At 29.0% G+C, this 23,294-nt stretch overlaps 1 protein-coding gene across 1 annotated transcript in view; it reads right to left on the bottom strand.

Moving 5' to 3' along the window:
- Nucleotides 1-20,292, bottom strand: part of LOC107437991 (netrin receptor UNC5C) — a 300,076-nt gene extending 279,784 nt beyond the window's left edge. The window contains exon 1 of the mRNA XM_087165445.1: nt 19,644-20,292. Coding sequence (XP_087021571.1) covers nt 19,644-19,731 — 88 coding nt within the window. The 5' untranslated portion in view covers nt 19,732-20,292. The remainder of the gene's footprint in view (nt 1-19,643) is intronic.
- Between the last annotated feature and the right edge of the window lie 3,002 nt (nt 20,293-23,294).

The following is a 23,294-nucleotide window of genomic DNA, read 5'->3' as shown; positions in this document are numbered from 1 at the left end:
AATCAATACCTCTGGGGGTACTGATCCAGGAGTTTCCTTGTCTTCCGGATTGGTATAAAATTACAAGGCTACGGAGTTGAACATTAGTAGCCGTAAACCCAAAATTAGGTCGGCTGTTCAACGACGGATAAAATAAAATAAAAAATACTGTTTCACTTAAATATTTCAACCGTAAGAGTAAGCAAAAACTGAGAAATCGTTTTTAATATTTTCACGTAGGTAAAAAATGTCACCAAATATTCCCTTTAAAAAAAAGTGTTTAAGCATTTTAGCTAGCTTCCAAGTCAATAAAAAAAATTTCTGTTTGATAATAAATATTGTTTAAAATTAAAACCTTGCTTAAAATTTAAGGCACGCAAGTTTTTAATCTTTTCTTTTTTATTTTCCTTGAAATAAAAGTTATGGAATCACATTTAATATTTATAGAACATATATTATGAAATCGAATGACATAGATCGTATGTTACTCAAATGTCGTATAATGTATCGAATTTTTTTTTTTTTTAAATAAGAAGTGAGCTAAACAATAAAACATCTTGAGCACTATCTTCACATTTATCATTAAGTTTTAATAAATAATGTCATTTATTTATTATAATTAAAATTATATAATCTTGGTCACAGAAATGGAGAATTATCTAGAAAACGATCATTCAATTATCAAAACTGCATTTCACAATTTTGTTAAACAAAATAAACGTATTCAAACAACGCATTCATAGTGTATTCTGACATCGAAGAATACTTTATGTGGGCTTATGAATACTTTATTGAATATTTTTTGCAGATTTTAACTTTATGAATGTGCAGTATAACGTTGACTCTTCATTATTCGATAACTATAGTTTGTACACTATAGAATATTTACATTAAAGGGATTAATTTTGTAACTGTCATCATCTTAGCTAATTATAAATATTTTGCAACTAAAGAAATTAAGGCCCATATTACAATTTTACAAAATTGAAGAACTCTATTATAAAATATTTGAAGAAATGGATAGTTTTGAATTATATACTCAATGCAGTTGGGATTATTTGATATGTTACAAAAGGACATTTAATAAGAACTTTCCGTAGTTACAAAAATCAACGGCCAGATTCCTAAATTCACGAATGAATGCGCCCCGCAGTGGACTGAATGTAAATACACGATTCCCAGTAGAACACCGATGTCATCTTTTAGATCTATTATCAGTGATAAGGAAGAATTACAAAAAGAGGCTTAAACAAATATTGGTTTTGATCAACGAACATCGAATGAAAGGAGTTAGAGGTTATGGAGGAATCAACAAAACATATCAGAAAAAATTGTTGTTGTAGTTCATTTACGTCGCACTAGAGCTGCAAAATGGGCTATTGGCGACGGTCTGGGAATCATCCCTGAGGATGATCCGAAGACATGCCATCACAATTTTGATCCTCTGCAGAGGGGATGACACCCCTGCTTCGGTAGCCCGACGACCTGCACGCGAAGTCGAGCACTTTACGGTAGAACAGTTTAACGAGGACCAATACCGCATACCCTCGGTCCCTAAGCAGACTAAACCAATTGGTCACCCACCCGCACACTGACCGCAACCAGTGATTCTTGAATTCGGTGATCTGCTGGGAACCGTGTCTTAATGATCAGTGCACTGCAAAGCCAACTGAATTTGGAATGTTACAAATCCCTCCAATTCTTATTCTTAATTTCGCCAAGTAACTAAACATCATAAGTTTTCATTACACAATATTTCACTATACATCATTTCATTGATGTTTTCAGAAAAAATTCATTTAGTTCTTTTATCAGTGATAAGGAAGAATTTCAAAAAGAGTCAATAAAACAAAAATTTGTTTTAATCAACGAAACATCGAATGAAAGGAGTTAGAGGTTATGGAGGAATCAACAAAACATATCAGAAAAATTCCTTTAGTTCTTTTATCAGTGATAAGGAAGAATTACAAAAAGAGTCTTAGACAAAAATTTGTTTTGTAATAATTAAACATCGAATGACAGTCGTTGAATTGAAATAGTAGAAGAATCGACAAAATATTTTTAAAAAAATTATTTAGGTCCTTAAGTCAGTGGTAGAGAAGAGTTCAAAAACTTCTTTATAAAAAATTCTATATGATTCTCTATAAAAAAAATTCTATATTCTTCTCTTAGAGCATTACTTTTTTGTACTTTACATTCTAACGGTTATCATGTTTTAAATATGGAAAATTACATAAAACCAAAGTTATGCTCTTTTTCTTTTTTCTAGGGATACCATTAAAGAAATTTCACAAATTAAAAAAGGAAACACGCTAATGATTATACGAACAATAAATTATTTTTGTCAGCTTCGATGTGTTCATAATTGTTATTTAGTAGAATACATAAGCTTAAAAAATAAGCTTAATTGGAAATTGTTTTTTTAAAAAAAATTAGAATAATCTCTTTGATTGTATTAAAAACTTAAAGACACTGAAATGGTTGATTTCCAAAAATAGAAAATCGATTGATTTCTAAATATAGCAATTGAAGAGAGCAGCGTCGTAGAAAAATATATTAAAGAAATTTGAAAGCAAGTTTAAAAAAATGTTATGGTTCACTGTTAAATATGGAAAAAATTTAAAAGAAAAATTTTTTACAAATTAAAAAGGAAATATTAAATAGTTCAAAAAAGTGCTCACTTATTTAAATGAAATTGTTTTTAATGAAGAAAGTTTTTTATAAACAATATTTCAATGTTTCGATACATTCTAAACTGGCGATAATATCACTATAAATTCTTTTTTTAGCAGCCAAGAAACAATTGAAATTGATTAATCTTTGAGAATGGAGTTTCAGATTAGATTTAAGTATAGATAGTCAGAAAATAATCAGAATTTAAACGTAAATTGGCGATAAAATAGCAAAACCCTTCAGAAGCACGGAAGCAAGTATTAAGAACGTAGTAAAATTAAAACTGTTTAATTCTTAGATTAATGCAAATAAACATATTTTTAAAAGAAATAACAGCTTTTTGGACGAACTTAATATTGAAAACTTTTTGAACTTTTTTATTCGACTTTTTTTTTACTTATTTTGCGATCACATTGGGGTTTTTTTATTATAAAAAACTAGAATAATGCACAAAAAACCTAATTAAAATTAATTGATTTTAGAAAAATTTTTAACGAAATTTATTCTGTAAACTTAGCTTGCTATTCAGTTTTTTCCATGCGATTTTTCTTAACATTTTATTTATTTATTTTATAATATAAATTGGATTTTTTTTTATGATAAAAAGACGAGAATGATGTATACAAACAGAAACCACTTTCGGGGGTAAACAGGAAAAAAAAACTTTCGAACAAGACATTGAAAAAAGATGATGAAGATAAATCCATGAAATATTTCGTGACTCATCATCTTTTCATGAAACCCATAAAAAAATCCTCCCATATCGTCAAAAAATGGAAATGAAATGAACGAGCAGACATCATTTCTTTGCGGAAGCTCATTCGTTTAATCCCGTGTAAAACATTTCCCGATTCTATTCATTCATCTCCATTTGACGTCGAATTCAGTCGCCATTTTTTCTCACCTTTTCTTCGCGTTGGCGACCAGATGACAGCTATTATTCAATTGTGGGTTGTGCCAAGAGCTTTTGTCGATTCTCTTTGCTCTTTCAAACTTCTTCTTTACATACCTGTCGAAATTTGCTCCGAACAAATTTTGCTCAATACATGGAATTCGTTTTTTTTTTCTTTTCCATCGTTCCAAAAATCTCTTTTTGGAGTTGATCAGCTGCATTACGGCATTCAAACAAATTGAATACATTAGAATCAACACAAGATGAGTTTGGTACTCAGTTATTTTTTGACAATTCGCGGTTATTTTGTACGATTTTTAAGAGAGAAAAATCTATTGAATACAAATCAACATAAGATGAATGTGTTATTTAATTACTTTTCAACAGTTCACTTTTAATTTGCACAAACTTTAAAAAGAGAAGAAAAAACTATTGTACTGAATATATTAGAAACAATACAAGATTAGTTTGTTTCTCAATTTATTTTTCAACAGTTCAATATTAATTTGCACGAATTTTAAAGGAGAAGAAATAAAATTTTCCATTGAATGCATTAGAATTCAACACAGGATGAGTTTGTTACTCAGTTATTTTTCGACAATTCACTATTAATTTGTACGAGCTTCAAAAAGAAAAGAAAAATCCCTCTGTCGAATACAAATCAACATAGGATGAGTGTGTTTTTTGATTATTTTTCATCAGTTCACTTTTAATTTGCACGAACTTTAAAAAGAGAAGAAAAAACTATTGTTGTTGTTGACGTATGCCTGTTTAGGCAGAGGGGGTGCGATTGTTCTTGTTTTCCAGTGGCGCCATCTATGGCCAAGAATTCGACTTCTGCCACACCATACGTCTCACCCGTTTATAGAGCAGGTGGACCCATTCATACATCCATTTATTCATCCGCAGATCGTAATTTTGTCCTGAATCAGAGAACGATCGATCTCCAATCCAGTACCCCCAGAGGTATTGATTTGTTATGGGAACATGGAGGACTTTTGCGACTCGACAGATTTAACGTGCATCAGTCACTTTACTACACGGAGAGTCTTCGGCCGGCGGTGTTCGAATCCACGAACTCTCGGACATGGGCCCCATTGTATTGAATATATTATAAACTATTGTATTGAATATATTAGAAGCAACACAAGTATGTGTTACTCAATTTCTTTTCAACAGTTCGCTATTAATTTGCACGAATTTTAAAGAAGAAGAAATAAAATATACTATTGAATGCATTAGAATCAATACAAGATGAGTTTGTCACTCAGTTATTTTTTGACAATTCACTATTACTTTGTACGAGCTTCAAAAAGAAAAGAAAAATCACTGTCGAATACGAATCAACATAAGATGAGTGTGTTATTTAATTATTTTTCAACAGTTCGCTTTTAATTTGCACGAACTTTAAAAAGAGAAGAAAAAACTATTATATTGAATATATTAGAAACAATACAAGATAAGTTTGTTTTTCAATTATTTTTTGGCAATTCACTATTAATTAGAAAGAATTTTAAAAGAGAAAAAATATATTTATAACAATTTAAATAAACAAAAATAATATCATAATTCATTTTTAAGATCAAGCTATTCCTTTTGCTTATACTTAATTCTTTCATTCCGACATATAGTACAAAAAAACAGCTTTGTTATTGATTTTAAGCATAGCTAGAAGATATAAATACAATTTTTTAACTCTTTTTATATAAATACTATTATATAAATACTATTTTTAAATTTAAAAAGTAATAGTTATTTAACAATGAGTAAGCATACATTTTAAAACATGCTTAAAAGCATACTTAAAAGTCTGCTAATTTTTAAATTTCAGAAACCAATTTCGTATTGAAAATTTTTCATGCAATTATTTTGAAACTTTAAATGCTTATCTATCAATAAAAAGTATTAATATTTATAATTTTACAAGTTTTTTAAATTTTCGAAAAAAAATTTTAGATTCAAAATATTCCATTTATGCTCGAACAAATAAAGATTAATTCTAATTTTAAATCATACATCTTATTCTTATTCATCACCTGAAAAGCACTGTTTCAAACCTATAATAGCATATCTCCTCAATTATTTCTGTTTACTTCATGATCAACTAAAAATATTAACGAAATAGGAGAAGAGGAAAAATTCCTCAAATAACATTTGTATTTTCCCCCCAGTTTCTTTTATTAATTAATCATTCTACTGACAGGCTGTAATGAAAAAGTCTGAGAACAAAGCAATTATTATTATTTTTTATTAAACTATTCTCTAATTATTGTTAAGTATGTAGCTTAGCATTTGTTGTTTCCGAAGTTTTTAGTATTATAATCATTTAATCAATGTGTGAGTTCAGTATAATTTAAGGATATAATATTTTTTAGACTATTTTTTTTTTCTTTCAAATAAAATTTTTAAGTTTTCCATCTACTTCTACTGAATTTTTTTTCCTTGCAGAACCTTATTTTTAAAACCATATGATAGATTGATTTATAAATATTCCTTATAACTTAAACACTTAAATTCTTTTTTATTCGTTATCACTTATTTTTAATATTTATAGATATATATGATGCACTCTCTCTTTCACCGAAACAACAACTAGCACCCTCTGCCCAAAGAGGAAAGGTATCTACTTTAGCAGAGGTAGAGACAACGGTACTATTAACAACTAAATTTTTGCGTGTTTGTAATTTGTAAAGTGGGCAAATTTGAAAACATTCAAATTCTTCAACCGAAATTGTTTTCGACCTCATATTTAGCCATTTGGTTAAAGCCAATTGCTACACCTGGCGCAGTTAAGAATTTTATTGTTTTCAAATTTACCCACATTACAAATTAAAAACACGCAAAATTAATGTTTAGTTGTTAACAGTATCATACTCTTTACCTATACTGAAGAAGAGAAAGTCTTCACCTTCTCTCTTTATGACAGAGGGCGCTAGTTGTTGTTATGGGAAAAGAGAGAGCGCTATATATATTCTTTTTACTCTTAAATAATATTTAACTATTTAGCATTTTTTAAAAGCAATTAATAATCGTAATAAAATATTTAAATCATAGCTCAAAGGTTAAATCAAGTTCAATCTAGATATACATTTTTACACTCGATAACAATAAAATCTCGAACATATTACTGCAATCTATACATATAGCTTTTTCTTTTTTCTTTTTATCAAGACAGAGATTTCACTAAAAAAGTTTTTTTTTTTTTTTCGTACGCAGTGTGGATTTTATTTTTCATTTCTGCATGCACAGAGTTCTCCCCAGGAATAAAAAAAAAAGGCAGGGTGCCTCCTTACAGAAAAGGGCATTGAGTTTTGAAAAGGCACTCACTTAATATGGTCAAAACTTGTAATATTATGTAATAACTGAATTTGATCCTCAACTAATTTTTTTAAATAACCCTCTGATACTACTTTATGTGTATATTTCAAAAAGCAATTCTCACTCATTTTCAAAATAGAAGAAATATTCGCAGTTTCTTAAAAAAAATAATTAAAAGCATTCTAAAGGAAAATCACTGTGCACAATTTTTTTTCCTTTCAAAAAAAGTAAGCTTAAAAAGAAATGGCTACTGATGAACAACATGAAAGCTTCTTTTTTTCCTGCAATTTAAATTGAAAATTGATTGAAAATAAATATTCAAAATTGTCGCTTTTTTTTAAAAAAAAAAAGTAGTAAAAAAATGATTTTTAAATTTAAAATCACTTAAAAAATTCCTCAATATACCCCCGAGAAACGATAAATTTAACCAGTTGACAATAATCCTGACAATAGTGATCAGAATTAAACCTACAAGCACAGATAATTTTACTGTTTAATTAAACGGTGAATAAATTTTGTTAATGGAATATGAATAAAAAGACAGTGTTTTTAAGGAATGGCGGCTTATTTTAACAAAGAGAACAAAGCGCATCAAAGGGCAGGCAGGGCGAGCCGCCCTTCTAAAAACGCGTAGGAAGAACACTGTGCATATATTACATTGCGCTTAAGCACGCTAACATTAATTCAAAATTGTGTATTTAAAGTACTGAAAAGAATTCCTCATCTATAATTCCAAAATTTAAAAATAAATCGCATACCAAAAAAATAAACTTCTGAAACACTCTAACAATACAAGCTCGAACACATTACTCTAACAAAATAGCATTTTATTAACTAAAATACATATTTTACTAAATAAATTTTATTTTCTTATCAATTCCGTATATGTAATTTAATTTCTTTGTATATTGAATAACATTTAAGTATGGCGGTGGCATAAACTTAGAATAAAATGTTTTAAATATTAGAAATAATTCATTATCTTCTCCAACAATGGAAAATTTTATTGATAAGGAGCATTCCCTTATTTATGTATCGTATTTCCAGTAGCTGATGAGAGGATGAAGTTTTGAAAATAACAAGTCCTTTTTCAAAGATTTTCTTCTGTCCATACGGTGGATCGAATTTCAAAAAGATAACAACCTCCTCTCCTCCCCACCCCCAAATCCGCTGCTACGTGTATTTCAGAAAATAGAAACCTAAACATCCAAAAGAGAATATATATATAGAAAAAAAAAAGTTTTTTGTTGGATGTGAAAATGTCCTTTTCTAGTACAATTCGAATCGGTCACTTTTTACTTGGCTTACATAATTTAGTTTTACATTATTTCGTTTAGGGGCCGTTCAAAAAGTACGTACATCCCGAAGGGGGGGGGGAGGGGATTTGCTATTATGTACGGTTTTGTACGATGGGGAGGGGGGAGGTATTATACAAAGTACGTACTTTATAAACATACACCAAATTTAAATTTTACTTTATCCTACACCCTCCTTAAGTAAATATTTAATTTTATTTAAAACATAATTATTTTAATTTTTATGAAAAAGGGGGGTAGACTAATAAAATGTACGTACTCTAAGGGGGAGAGTAAGACCTTATGTACGGTAATGTACGAAGGGGGGGGAGGGGTTTAAAATTTCTCCATTTTTGTGTACGTACTTTTTGAACGGCCCCTTAGAGCGCAAAATAAGAAACGGAACACCAAAATAACTTTTGATCTAATGGTTAAATTTTCCCACACTTGGCGCAATTTTTACCTTTGATGCAGATGGAACACCGGTGTTCCTTTTATATTATTTTTTTTGACGCTCTAAATACTAGTAAAAACATATTTTGATATTTTTTAATTATAAAAATCAGTTCAAAAGTTATTAAAAAATATCTGTTAGATTATAGGAATTATATTTGTACCAAAAAATAAGATCCAAAAAAAGTCGTGTTTTTTTCCATTCCATTGATTTTGTAAATTTTAGAAATTTTAATGATGAATAACTTTTTCTTATATCTAAATAACTGCAAAAAAGTGCGAATTTGAAGAATGATCGAGTGAAAGTGAGCCGTGTTTGGAAAATTTCACCTTTTTACGCAAAAGAAGACACTGGTGTTTTATGCTATAATTCATAACCATAAAATGTTAAAATGCTGAATATAATATTTTTCAACTATTTTGTAATAAATTAATACAATAAAATGAAAAATGTACTTAATAAAAATTCTGCGTCAAATGGTCAAGAGACTTAATATGCTAAAATATCTGTGCAGACGATATTTTAATTTACGAAATCAGTACTTTTTTAGATTAAACAAGCTTTCTTTCCCCGGCGGATTTGTATATTTCATCCTCGAAATATCATCTGGAAAAGATCAAATCTGGAAAATATGATTTACTAGTTAATGCAAACGATTCATATTTTGAGGATTAATATTTTAAATTCATCAGATTATTCGCAGGAAGATTCTACGTCTGTTTTTTTTACATAAAATATCTTCTACACAAATTAATCAACCCTTTAAGCTTACGCTCTCAAACCATTAAAAGTGCATAGAACGCTACAACCTGTTCACTAGATCTAATGTTATTAAGATGCTCCATTTTTAATTTTTCTCAGTATAACTAGTGTAAAATAAATGAAAATCCAGTGTGAAATAAATTTAAATTGTGGTTCATATCTTCAATATCCATGAAACAATTTGCATACGCTCTTTTATGCCCCTTAAGGAAGAAAAAAAAACATCTCAATTCTTAAGTGGAAAATACTTTTACAATAATTATTTTGATTACTTATTTTATTTCAAAATTGCTAAATTATGAATAACAAAAACTCTATGTCAGTATTTTGTTACAGTTTGTTTATGTTGCAGTTATTGTCCTTATTTTATACTGGATTTTTTTTGTTGGATTTGCTTTAAATTTACAGTCTTACAAGTCACGTTCTTTTACACAACTTTCACTTAATACGCATAAGATAAGGGATACATAGTTTAAAGAAAAACGACTACATAAAAAGGTTTATATATATAAACTTAACCAGCTCAATTAGAAATAAAAATGTAAAATTTGAAATTTGTAAGAAAAACTATTTTTGACTATCATAATTATAAGTTTTAAAACAGTTCTCATTGAAATACTATACTTCGAATTTCTCCCATAGATTTTTTCCCATATAACATATCAAATATATAGGATAAGGTACCTCTATTAATAGTATGCATTCTCTTTCCAAACAATGAAGTAAATATAAATAAATAAATATTGTAGCGTAGCTGGGGAGCAAAAATATACTTTTTGTAAAAAAAATTTCTATAGCTAATAAGGTTAAAACTTTTCTATAAAGGTTATTTCTTTACAACATGAATTATTTGTAATTTATGTCAAATACTAATAATAATCATGAGTAATATTCATTCATTATTGTATTTCTTTTTATGACAAGATCAAGAGATGCTAATGTTTAAGAGGATCAAATAAATTCAGCATTTTATAATAAGATACAAGTTTACTAAACATGTCATTCCTATCTCAAAAATAAATCCTACATTAGATCCCCAAGATTTTTATTGCTTTTATTTTACAAAAAGCTTCCTCTCTTTTTTTTTTTTTTTTTGTATATCCTCGGCTATAAAATTTCAAAAAAGCTCTTAAGACTTGGTCAGCAACAAACAAATTATTTCTTAGAAAATACAAAAACTTCAAAGCAACTAAACTCAACTCAGCATAGAAGATCCAAAACGTACAACCCTTATTTATTCAGACCTGTCAAGCCGATAAGATCTACGGGACATTTATGGGAGTACCAAAGAATGGTACATGTTGGAGTCGATAAACTTCCGATGTTCCAACAAAATGGCTAATCGGGACATCTTCACCAGGTAATCTTGTGTAGGGTTACTTTACGCACAAGTGCACTCAAAGATAGGATGCCCATCCAAGAACTTAACTTAAAAAGAACACTACAAACTACTTGTGGTGAATATGTAGTTGAAAAGAGCATCAAAAGAAAAGAAAAGAAAAAACCGTGGTAAGGGGCCCTTCGCCCTCTCTCTAGAAATATGAAGTGAGAGCGGTTAACAACAAAGGACGAAACTGCAGAGGGGGGACTAAGTGAAGAGAAAAATAAGAAAAAAAGATGAAGTTCGAGAAAAAGTAGGGGCGGTTCCAAGGGAACAGTCAGGGCATCCCGAGTTTGCATTCCGTAGCTCTTAAGATATGCAGAAAGGAACTAAGAAGGGTACTAAACATTTGGATAAAATAATCCAAAAAACCCGTGAATTAAGGCTCTAGTGCTGTTACTGCTAATGTTCAAAATTGTAAAGAATGTCGATACTCTCCCACAAATATCGATATTCACATAATCGATTTGGTAAATGTCTACAATGATTGTTATATATCATTATACGTATATTTAGTGTAGAATAAGAAATGCCTTTAAACTTCAAAAAAGTGAAGGGAATGAGGGGAATTGTATAATATATTAGAGTAATCGGTGCAGCAAACACATCACAGACTGAAGTTATTTCTATACCAGGTTGAGTATATTTCCGATTGTAGTGATTTTCCGAATGGTTCTTTTTAATTTTATTCAAAAGAACTACACAAAAGAAAAACATCTCCTCATTAAGTCTGTAACTGAATTAATGAATGATTACCATTATATTCGGATTTCCACCGAATCCGGATTTTTACCGATTTTTGTCCCGCCATGTTTAATTCCAATCTGCATGAATTCTGTGCCGGTTACGGAGCCGGTTTTAAATTTCCCACTTAAATCATGTTCGTGGCTCGAGTTGCCACACAGACTTCATAAACTTCAATAAAAAAAATTTCGAAACGAAATAAAAAAAAATGACCGCTTTTCGCCACTTTCATCAGTGCTTGAGATTATATAAATACAAATATAAACATACAAACAGTTCAGTATACATGAAGAAATCCGTAAAAATGCACCAAACGTATGCGTATAATGTGTGTATAATGTATGTATAAATAATGTTCCGCTGCGTATAATGTATTTATATAAAAAATTTCATGTAACTGAACACCAATGCCATTGAAAGTACGTTTTCCCTTTAATGTTTTTAAAAACCTGTTTTAATGTGTAAAATATGTGCTATACATTTTAATTAATCCAATTAGCGTACACAAAATTTTCGAGCATACCTAAGGTACAATCCAGAGGAAGCATCAAATTTTCGGTCCCTAGAAAAGTGCTCCTATGACAGCCCCCATTTGGAAAGTACTCCCCTTATAACCCCTGCCCCCTTAACCTGAAAAAGAAAAACGTGGCACGCAGCTGGATTGCCTCCCATTTTCAAACAAAATAAGTCATGTCGTGGCTATTAAAAAAGCGTCTTGATGATTGGTTCTTCCTCTAGTAGAATAAAAAAATATGCAGAAAGTTACTTTTCAGAAAAAAAGAAGAAAAAATACAAGTCAATTACATCAGATGAATTTAAAAGAATAGGGGCAATTTAGAGAATATGCACTACTTTTGCTTTTGGTCGGAACATATTAGAAAAACAAGCAAAATACAGAACAAATTGAAAAATATACTGTCATAAATTAGTAGTACCAGGATGCTTAAGTCAAGCCAGATAACTGGGCTACCTTAAGACATTTTGCAAGGTAACTTTTATGTGCAGATTAGCAACACAGGTAAGTGTTCAATTGTTAACTTTCAAGCCATAAATTGCTTATTTTAGTTAAGTTTTAGATCTAATATTATAATACTGTGAGTGTTTTAAAGGTATTTTTAAAAATTTATACGTTCCGTTACTTAAATCCCTATACTTGCATTTAAATTGAACCACCATTAATCCTTCTCAAATAAACTTACTTCAATAATAATACAGTCTACGCTCTTTAGTACAATCTCGCAGTACAGTGACCCTTCCATTATTACGTCCTAGTATCGTTCGCTATTTTATAGACGCCAGTGTTTCATGCTGCCTTTCATAGCCAGGGGTCTGTCCAGACATTTTGTGAAAGGTACGTTTTTGTAAAATTGTGAAAAAATTACACGTAATTTGTGAATATAAAATAAACGTTAAGTCACATTCTTTCAAACAGGGTCCGCTTTTGTGAATTTGTGCAAATAGGGTCCGTTATTGCAAAAAAAAACTTTTTCAAGGATTTATTAAATTGTAAAGACATGCAAGATTATGCTCAACACTGCAAATATATAATTAAAAAATTAAATTTTAAAAAATAAACAGCAATTGCAGCTACTAAATTAGCGATGCAACATGTAAATATTTGGTATTTAGCCTATACTGTTGAACGCAGAATATTCATTTCGGACGAATAAAGGAAGAATCGTCTGCCGAAGACAAAATTTAAATCGTTTACATCCATCTTTCTTGTTCTCTGCCCTGGAAAGGGTTTATTCGATTAACAAAATAATAATGAAGATAAACAAATTTGTGAAGGGTCCGATTAAAAGAAAAATCATTTTGTGAAGGGTTCATTTTTAAGTTAAAATATTTTGTGAAGGGTCCGTTTTTAAGTTAAAATATTTTGTGGAGAGTCCGTTTTTATGAAAAGATATTTTGTGAAGGGTCCGTTAACGGACCCAAATTTCTTCTAAACAGACCCCTGCATAGCCATAAATTAAAATGCAAAATAAAATATTATCACATATTTTGACCTAAATGTATATAAAATAATGAAAAAAGTATTAAAAAAAATTTTAATACAAATTCTGCGTCAAAGGGTTAAAACTCAGGTCTATAACCGAAACCCTTACCCAACTAAATCTCGCCGATTTATCTCCACTCAATAAATCCTTTTCAGGCACCAGAAGAAAAATAAATAAACCATTTTTTTTCTCATTAACTTTCGCAATTTAGAAGATACACTAGCCCCTGTATAAACGAATTTCCAGAATACAATCAAACATATTAAGCTACCAATACATCCTTTTCCCTACTAGAAGCATGAGAGCAGAAAGAAATTCAATATTCCATAGCAAGTATTTATTTTGTCAGGTCCTCGCCTTCAAGGGAATCCTCGCCTGGAGTCAGAAAATGAGTCGCTTACTGAGAGACATTGTATGCAAACTTCATTTTCGATCCTTTTGTTAAAATAATACTCAAGTTACCCGGGTAGAGGGATAGTGTTTACTCTTTGGATTTCAAATAAGCATTTCCTTTACTTCATCAAACTACCATCAACTAAGAACTACTTTTTCGATTTTAAAATTCCAAGTCAGTAGTGAACATTTTGTGGTTCCCGGATTTTTCTCTGCTTATTTTATTTGGAATATTTTTTTTATTTCGTTGACTCAGTAGAAAAAGATTAGAACAGGTTTGTTGAATTTCACCGCAGGATTTGCAAATAACTGGGGGGAAAGAACGTGTGTTTATAAATTGCTTTATGATACGAAAAGAGAAGGAAAAAAAATATAAGGTATCGTTTAATAAATTGATTTAGTTTTTTTAGGGTAATATAAAAGCTTAAAACTATTCCAGGTTATTGTGAAATTTTAAATTGGACAAATATCTTTTTTTAAGTAAATAATATGCAATTTGAAAATATAATAATATTGCAAGTATTTGGTAAACACTGCTGAAAATTTTAAATAAAATTGAGTAACAGCACAAATTTAAATAACATACAGGAGTTATATGGTCCATTTTAATTAATATCTGAGGTCTGCCTGTCTATACTTTTTTGATAAGTCCTATTTATATGAATTTGCAAAAAAGCTTAGCTCATAATTTTGGGAAGCTAAAATTAGCGCTTATCGGATTCTTTATACTTTTCGTATACTTTTAGCTAGCGTCCAGCTTTTGAGAATGCATGAAATAAGGACCGATTTTTAAATTTTAAGAAATATCACAAAAATTTACATTTTTTGTTGTACTTAAAAGCTTAGTATTAAAAAATAAATAATAATAATTGATGAATGTCTAAGTAAATTAATCTTTCAGTATTTACGACGACGCGTAGTCGAACAACATGCAATACGACTACATGTGCCATGTGCTACATGTAGTACTACGACATATACTACGACTACATGTGCTACAGTATTATTGCAGCAGTTTTAATCGTATGAAGTAATCATACTAAATAGTACACTTGCCGTAGACTAATTGGAAAATACATCTCTTTACAAACTACTGACATTACTTTGCAATGAGGCCTACAAAATCGATGTTGAAAGTTTGCTAAGAGTCCCGTTTTCCAGTTAGCAAACGATATCATTTCGATCTTAATGATTAAGAAGCATTCTATTTTTCTCCCACAAAAATTATTTTTAAACCTTGTTTTATCACAAAATTATCTACGACGTACTTTTGTAAGAAAATTCCATAAAGAAATTATGTTTATTAATTAATATTTAGATTTTTTCTTTAATTAATTGTTTTTAGTACCAACAAATTTTAATTATGCTTTAGGAACAAATTTATAAACATTAAATATTCCGAAAACAAGCCAACCAAGGTATTATGATAGGTGATTAAGTAGTTATTTAGTTGAATATTGTAACATCAAACTTATAATCTCGAGGGAATATTTAGGCCTCTTTTGCAGAAGGAAAAAAAAAATACCTAAATGTTCCGTTTTTCGGAAAAATCGCCAAGTTTCAAAATAAAAATCCGATCTTGTGTGTACGTTATTTTCTCGAGGGGGAACAAGTCAACCAAATCCTTTCCTTCAATTCCTTGGGGAATCGATCAACAACGGCAAACAAGGAAGATTTTTGTTTTCTCCAAGATGCTCCGCAAGACTTTCAAGAGAAAACTTTGTTCATTTTGTCTGGCTGTGGAGATAACAGTTTTCTCAGTTACGGTGAAGAGAAAGGTGAGTAAACAAGGTTTTAAACAGAAGCCTGCATTAATTATGATTAATTACGTCAGAAAAGTAGAGAGAGTTTTCAGAATTATTGTAAAGAGCTCTCTTGAATTGTTATGGATCGCGCGTAAGTGTGCCATGTTTGTTACATGAAGGAATTTCATTTTTGACGGATAATTATTAAATAAATCATCTGGGTTGATTAGAGGGCTTAAATTCACGTGTAAATTATTAAACAGGAACATTTATCTTAATAGAGTTTTAAGAATGAACACTCGCGGAACTAAGTTATCGTAAACAGAAACTGACTTTTAGAAAACTTATGAGAAAATATATTTTGTGATAAGGCATGGAAATTCTAATGAATAATAAAAGTAAATAAAATTGTAAAATGTATAAATGTAGCCATATGGTACATTTAGCAAATCGCGTGATTCTTTTTTAATAAATTATTTTAATAAGTACGTTCCAAAAAAAAAGCCACTATCAACTTGCATTTTTAGAAAACTTGTCGAAAATCAAATCAAAAAAAGTAAAGACATTAAGGTTGACAAATTAACACCTATGCGATGCACAAAGAAAATCGCTATCGAAATCTGGCAAATCACCAGTGAGCATAAGGGAATGAGAAATATCAAAACCTGTTTGGTTGTCAGAAATAATTTGAAGTTGTTTCTATTAATTACATTTAACTGCTTCTCAAATTCCTCAAGCAATACACTGGACTGTCGTAAGACACGGTTCTTAGTAGATCAACGAAGAGAAATATTACTGGTAGCAATCAGTTAGTAAGTGTGTGAACACTTTGATCAGTCTGCGAAGGAACCGAGGATTCGTGGTACCGGTCCTCGTTAAACTGTTCAACCTTTAAGTGCTCGACTTTATATGTAGCTCGTCGGGCTACCAAAACAGCCATCCTCTTATCAGCGAATCAAAATTGTAATGGCATGTCTGATCAACTTCGGATCATTCCAGACCGTCGCCAATAGCTCATTGTGCAGCTCTAGTGTGATGTTAATAAAGTACTATTACTACTACTTAGCAATAAAGAAGGTTTTGATACTTTTAGTAGTTTGTATTTTCTGCTTTTTTTTCCTTTTTTTTTTAATCAACGACCCTTAATGCGTATACTTTTTTACTTCATTTTTTTTTTAAATATATATTAGGGTAACCAATTATTGCGGGAAACTCACTACATTTTTAAAGTCCTTATCAAATATGAAGAACAAAATGTGCATTCACATAAGGGGTCACAAATTAATATTCAAGCGAAATATAGGAAAAATACTTTGTATTATGGAAACAATTGTTAATTTTATAATGTGTTAAATTTATTCAAGTGTTAAATTCATAATTCACGTTAAATTCAAGATTATCTAAAACAATGTAATATTTTTTAAATTTTTTATCTGAAATTATTAGATATTAAAAAAGAAAAAAAAATTTTTATTCAAAATAATAAGTTTTTAAAACGGCTTTAAACAAATGATGAAATAAATTTTCTATAGAGGTAATAACAAATTATTCAAATTAATTTTTCACATTTTAAGTTGAAACTCTATTAAAAGAAAAGCACAATTAAAATTTATTTTCAAAATTAGGACATAATTTAGAACTGTTATGCTAATTATTAAAGAAGTCAGTTAAGAATTCCGAGTAAATTATTAAATAAATCATTTTAAAAATAGTATTTAAACTTGACGTTTATTACCATTTAGAAGAATTTCATATTAGTTTTATTTTGCGTTTGAAAGAGTTCCTTAATAATGTATTGTTTTTCATTTAATTTAAGCTGGTTTTCAAAATTTTATGCATTTTTTATAATATAACGAACTATTATACATCATAATATTGTGCTACATAAACATATATTATGCCTAAAATTATATTACTATCATAAGCATAATTTGTTTTTCTTTAATTCAAATGAGAATCTAATCTTAAAAATATCTCACATTCCTTTAAATTTTGTGCTTTTTCTAAGCTTCTTTCAATAACGAAAATGAAAATTTCAACTTAAAGCTCAGAAATGATGTCTCATACTACATGTTGCTCTCTTATTCAATAGTGAATCTCGCTTAAATAAAACAAAACCAAGAATGCCGCTAATGACAGAATCATTCTTTGTTTGAATAAACATGATGCAGAACTTAGCCTCCTTCATAATTTATTAATTTATTAAGTCAGTATCCTATAAAAATATCTAAAAAAAATAAGCTATTACACAGTTATTAATACTATTAAAGGTTTCTATTAGCTGTCTGGAAGAAGATGAACTACTTAACCCATGCATAAGTAAATTGTATTTGAAAAGAAACCTGTCGAAAAGCATGATAAAAACAAAGAAGCACATTTTGTAAGTTTCGGAGCATGCAGTAGTACGATTGAAACATTTTCAAAATCACATCATTAGATGAAATTTTTTATATACTTCTCCTAAGAATCTGATCCAATACTTTTATTTTCCTTTCTAATAAAGTGTCACAAAACTTGTTCTTTATTTTGCTTAAATCTTATTTATTGCAAAAATGCTAAAAACAATGTTATGCCTTTTTTTTTCAATTCCTACTATTAGTTCACGCTCCATCTATATTTAAATATCTTGTTCAAATTTTCAACCATTAGTAAAATACTATTTATTCATCCACTCACGTTCAAATACATTTTTTAAAACTTGTAGTGGTTACTTGATGTTAATACAGTTTTTCAAATATTAATTCATTCATTAATTTTAGCTTTATGGGAGAAATTGTTTCAATTATTTAATAAAAAATAATTAAAATAAATTTTTTGTTGTTGACTAAAGCAGGAAGTGACTTTAATTTTTTTTATAATGCTTGTTTAAGTATAAAAAAATAAAAAGTATTAGTGTATAACAAATTCTGTGAGCTATTTTTGAATAAATAGCTAAAGTGAGGAAAAATTAGTGCAGAGATTCTAAAACAAAGGATTTGATCCAAACTTTAGTAATTGGGCATAAAAAAAAACATACATCTTATCCCAAATACCCTTTCTATATCAATAGCCCAAATACTTTAACCAAATACTTTATTGTTCTTACAGCTCACTGTGAAAGATAAATTGGTGACGAAACAAATGGAGTAATTTCTTCCCAATTTGCAGCTTCAAAATTTCTGTTTTTCACATAAATTTTCAATTTTATTACAAGTAATAAGTTCCAATAGCTCCGTTACCAAAATACTTTAATTTTATTTTTACAAAATTTACCCTTTGTAATTCCCTTTTTCTTGACAAGCATTTTAAACGATAAAAATTGATTGAAAAGGTATGAGAATTACGAATGTTTATGCAAGTGAAATAGCATCAATCTTTATCATGTTATCTCCGTTTGCATTGTTATATACTTTACTTATTACGTCTATACTCAGGGGGTAACGGAAAAATGTTCCACATGAACAAGGGGAAAAAGCAAAGGAAATTTTAGACTTATATTTATTTTAAATTTGTAATAAAATATAACGTTTTATTGAAGATATTATAATAACAATACTAATATTATATTCCCAGAAACAATAGTTAGCATTTTTTGATTAAAAACTTTTACGAGTTTCAAATGACCTAAGTCAACAAAAAGAAATAAGTTTGATAGTCTCCTACTTTAATATTATATAAATCCATTCTAAATAGTTTATGTTAATTTGAATTTCATCAGACAATTATAAATTAACCAATTGATCAAGATAAGCGGTAATTTTCTTTCTTAGATAGTTTAATTTCTTGTAATTTAGAACCATTAAAAAAAAAGCGAATGATTTTGTAAAAAAAAATTCAGTTATATTTATTAAAAAAAAAGAGAAAACTTCTATTTTTGAAATGTAGCAAAAAGAAAGCGTCAAAACAGACTTGTGAGATTTAGTTCAACAACACACATCTTCACATTTATCTAGATTATATAGTTCTTTAAACTTAAATTAATTTAAAATACTCAAATATTTACAAACAAAAACATTAAATTTCCTTACCATCTTCACCAGCGTCGACGATTATTAAAACCATCATCATCAACCAGCACTTCAGAAAAACAAAGCAACTATTTCTAATCCAAAGCATTGTGGTGCAGTTTTCACAAATTTAAATATACACAGAAACTTTTTGATTTTTTAAAGCACGATGTAAATTTAGTACCAGTATTAAAGCCACACATTATACTATCAATGCAATCATCATTCATTTCAAACAATGATCATCGTTTTATGTAGCGTACATCTAAAGGAATATTTCCCATTATAGTTAGCAATAAACTTCACTGAAGATAATCTAACTCTTCAATCTAGTTTTCATAATCAATCCATCATCAAATGACATGCAGGGAAAAACTAACAATCAAAACAAACAGCACAATTCTCAATGCAATTTAATATTACGTAATTCAGTTTTAACCTTGTGTGTGCTTCTTTCAATATCTAGCACGCAATTGTATAATTTATTTCACACAACAATAACAGTCGGTTATTAAAAACGATTCTAAATTTATTAGTGGGGAGTTTTCAACTGGCAGACGAAACCCACATGGCGTTCGTTGCGAAGGAGGATCGTAAAGAAGCTATCTCTGACAACTTCTCTGCATCATTTGTGGCAACACACGTGGTCGGTTTGTTTCTCTACGTCTGAGAGGGTTGTCTGCTTTTTAGGATACCGCCAAAAGATCGCCAAGAGGAATTTCGCAAAAGTTCAGGAATTTCGATATTCTTTGCGGGGAAGCTAATCTAATAGAATAGGTGACGCGATTGTAAGAAAAGAAAATGATGCGGATGGCCGAAAATATAAATTTTTTTTTCCAAATAAATGTTGATATTTAAATAATACTTTTGGGGTATGTCCGAAATCCCGTCCTTATTTTGCTTATTTTCCTGCAAACTTATTACGCCTGCAAATAACATTCTTAATGCAGAAAAAAAATTCGTTTGCTTGCATTATTTTCCCCAAACAATCCTTCCATCAGTGAGTGTTGAATATTGACTTTTGCCTTTGTGAGAAATAATGATAGTTAAAAAAAATATTTAACTCCCAATCATTGTTGTCATTATTTATTGTGCCTGCCGATGTCGACATTTGTCCTGTAAGTGAAAAATAATGATATATCACAAAAATATTTAATTCCCCATCATTGTTATTTCGTGTTCATGCTCAATGTCGACATTTGCCTTTGTAAGTGAGAAATGATATTAAACAAAAATATTTAATTCCCCATCTCTTATGTCATTGTATATTGTGCATGCTGAATGTAATATCAGCCTTCGTGAGAAATAATATTTAACAAAAATATTAAATTCATCATCATTGTTATTTCTTGTGCATGCTGAATAACAACATCTGCCTTTGTAAATGATAAAAATGATATTGAAACGTTAGTCTAATGAAACTTTGTGTCAGACCTATCCCTTCGAAACGGCTCTAAAAAAGAAGCTTAAAAATTGAAAAGTTCGAGTTTCTTTTTTAACTTATTAATCCGGCATTTATATTGCAAATGTTTTCAAAATTCTATATCCAAACAATGAAGAGACATATTCGTTTTTGAATAGGATTTTTCTAAGTTTTCTTTTTTTTTTTCAATAGCTCGAATCACATTATCTACAAACATATTTCTCTTCATTTTTATTATTTTTGCTGATAGTTATCTACGAAAATTTTACAATTTAGCGAATGTGCATTAGATCTTATAATAATAATAAGTAATAATGAGCTATTTTTTCAACTTTACTTAATTGTATTTTTTATCAATGTTCCTTCATCTAAGAAACATTTTCAATACTTTGGAAGCATTTTTTAATCAAAAACATCTGGTAAACAGGTTACTTCGGTTGACGAAGTAACTATCGCTAATATCGATATAAATTTTTACGATATAGAGAAGAAAGTAGTAAAAATGGTCATTAATTTATACAAAAGTATAGGAATTTTTTGCTACAAGTTCAAGCTAAAGCTAGCTAAAGTAACTCAAGTCAACGGTACATTCTAAAAGATAAAAACAATACAATTTTGTGTAAGAAAATTCCGTTCTCTGATAACGGATACCCTGTCTGTTACTACTATACACTTATTAATATTTTTTTAATTTTAGAATTAAAATATATTTATGGCAACATTTCTTGCAAGTGAAAACTATATGAAAAGGAAATATAAGTAGCTACTTTGAATAATCTGCGTACAGTTGATGAAAAACAAAGTTTCTTAGTGGTAAGTGCTTGTAAAGATGTTGAGATCACAAAGCGTAGAAAAATGCAGAAAATCAACTACTTAATAACTGATACTTTTTACTTCAATCTTCTTTATTTTTCTATTATCACACGAGCACAAGAATCATATTGAATGGGAATTGCTACCTTTTAAAATTTCCTAAGCAATCTTTTAAAAAAAGCATTAAGTAGCATCATATATTTATCCGTTGCAATTTCATCAATAATTAGAAATTAATTGGTTCATCTGAGTTATAATCTATTTTTTTAATGATTATATCTCTTTCCTCTGAAGACAAATCATCCTTCTATTTAAAGACAAACTTAAGAAAGCTCAAGATAGAAGATCCTAAAACCAAAATTTTAAAGCATATTTCCGTTTGCTTACAACTCAATTCTGGAAGCATTCAAAGCATATAACTGGAAGATATCAAGATAAATGAATTAGCTTATAGCGAGCATAGGGAGATAAACTTGAAGGACTAAATTGGAAGTTAACCAAGTAATTGAGTAATTGGCAAAATAAAAGAAGAAGAGGGTGAGAATATGTGATGAACAGCATCACAGTGCCCATTTACACTACCATGTCTGTTTACACAATTAGTTGTATGAAAAATATTTATTTATTTAACTGAATAATTGTCTAATTAGGTTTATAGTCCAAATCAAGTAGAATTTTAACTTCTTATGTAGAATTATTCGGATTCTTTAATTTCTGAGCTTTATAATGCCATAACTAATATCACATCCAGTGATCGACGTGACAAACTTAGCAATAAACCTTGCATTCTTTATGTGCTATTTTTTTTTAAACAATTAACTCTTTTTTAATAATATTTAAGTTATATAAAAAATATCTTTTTCCTGAATCTGTAAAATAAATAAGGATTATAGTTACAGGAATTACTATTTTGATCATGTCTAGCCAAAAATGTATGAGCTAAAAATAAATTTTTTGTTAAAAAAAAAATTATGAAAAATATCTAAATAGTGCAGAAAAAACATGCATTTGATTATTTTCAAGAAGTAAATTTTTTTCCTTCAAATTTTCAAATGACACCGAATTTTGAAAATGACCCAGTGTTGTTGTGGCAAACATTTTTAACCGGAAGGCTGATCATTGCAACATGCAGAAGAAAGGTGCAATATAAAATTATACAAGATAATTTTTAATAAAAAAAAATAATAAACTTATCTATAATTATCAAAGTTATTTTTTCCACTTAAGTTTCTTTATTTTGATGTAGCTTCCATATTTTTTCTCTCCTCTCTATTTACCTAAAGAAATACTTTTATTTTTATTTATTTATTTTTTCCTTCTTAAAAATCAGTTAACAATATATAGAAGGTTACAGGTTTACAAATTATTATTAACATGCTTATAAAGTATTATGAATTATTATATAATAAATTATTATATATTATTATATTAATTAT

Source organism: Parasteatoda tepidariorum, chromosome 1 (genome assembly GCF_982258835.1).
Source record: "Parasteatoda tepidariorum strain Cologne lab strain chromosome 1, Ptep-v5.0, whole genome shotgun sequence".
Lineage (NCBI taxonomy): Eukaryota > Metazoa > Arthropoda > Arachnida > Araneae > Theridiidae > Parasteatoda > Parasteatoda tepidariorum.
Note: the sequence above shows the minus strand (reverse complement) of the source record. Positions and strands in the feature narration are given on the sequence as shown.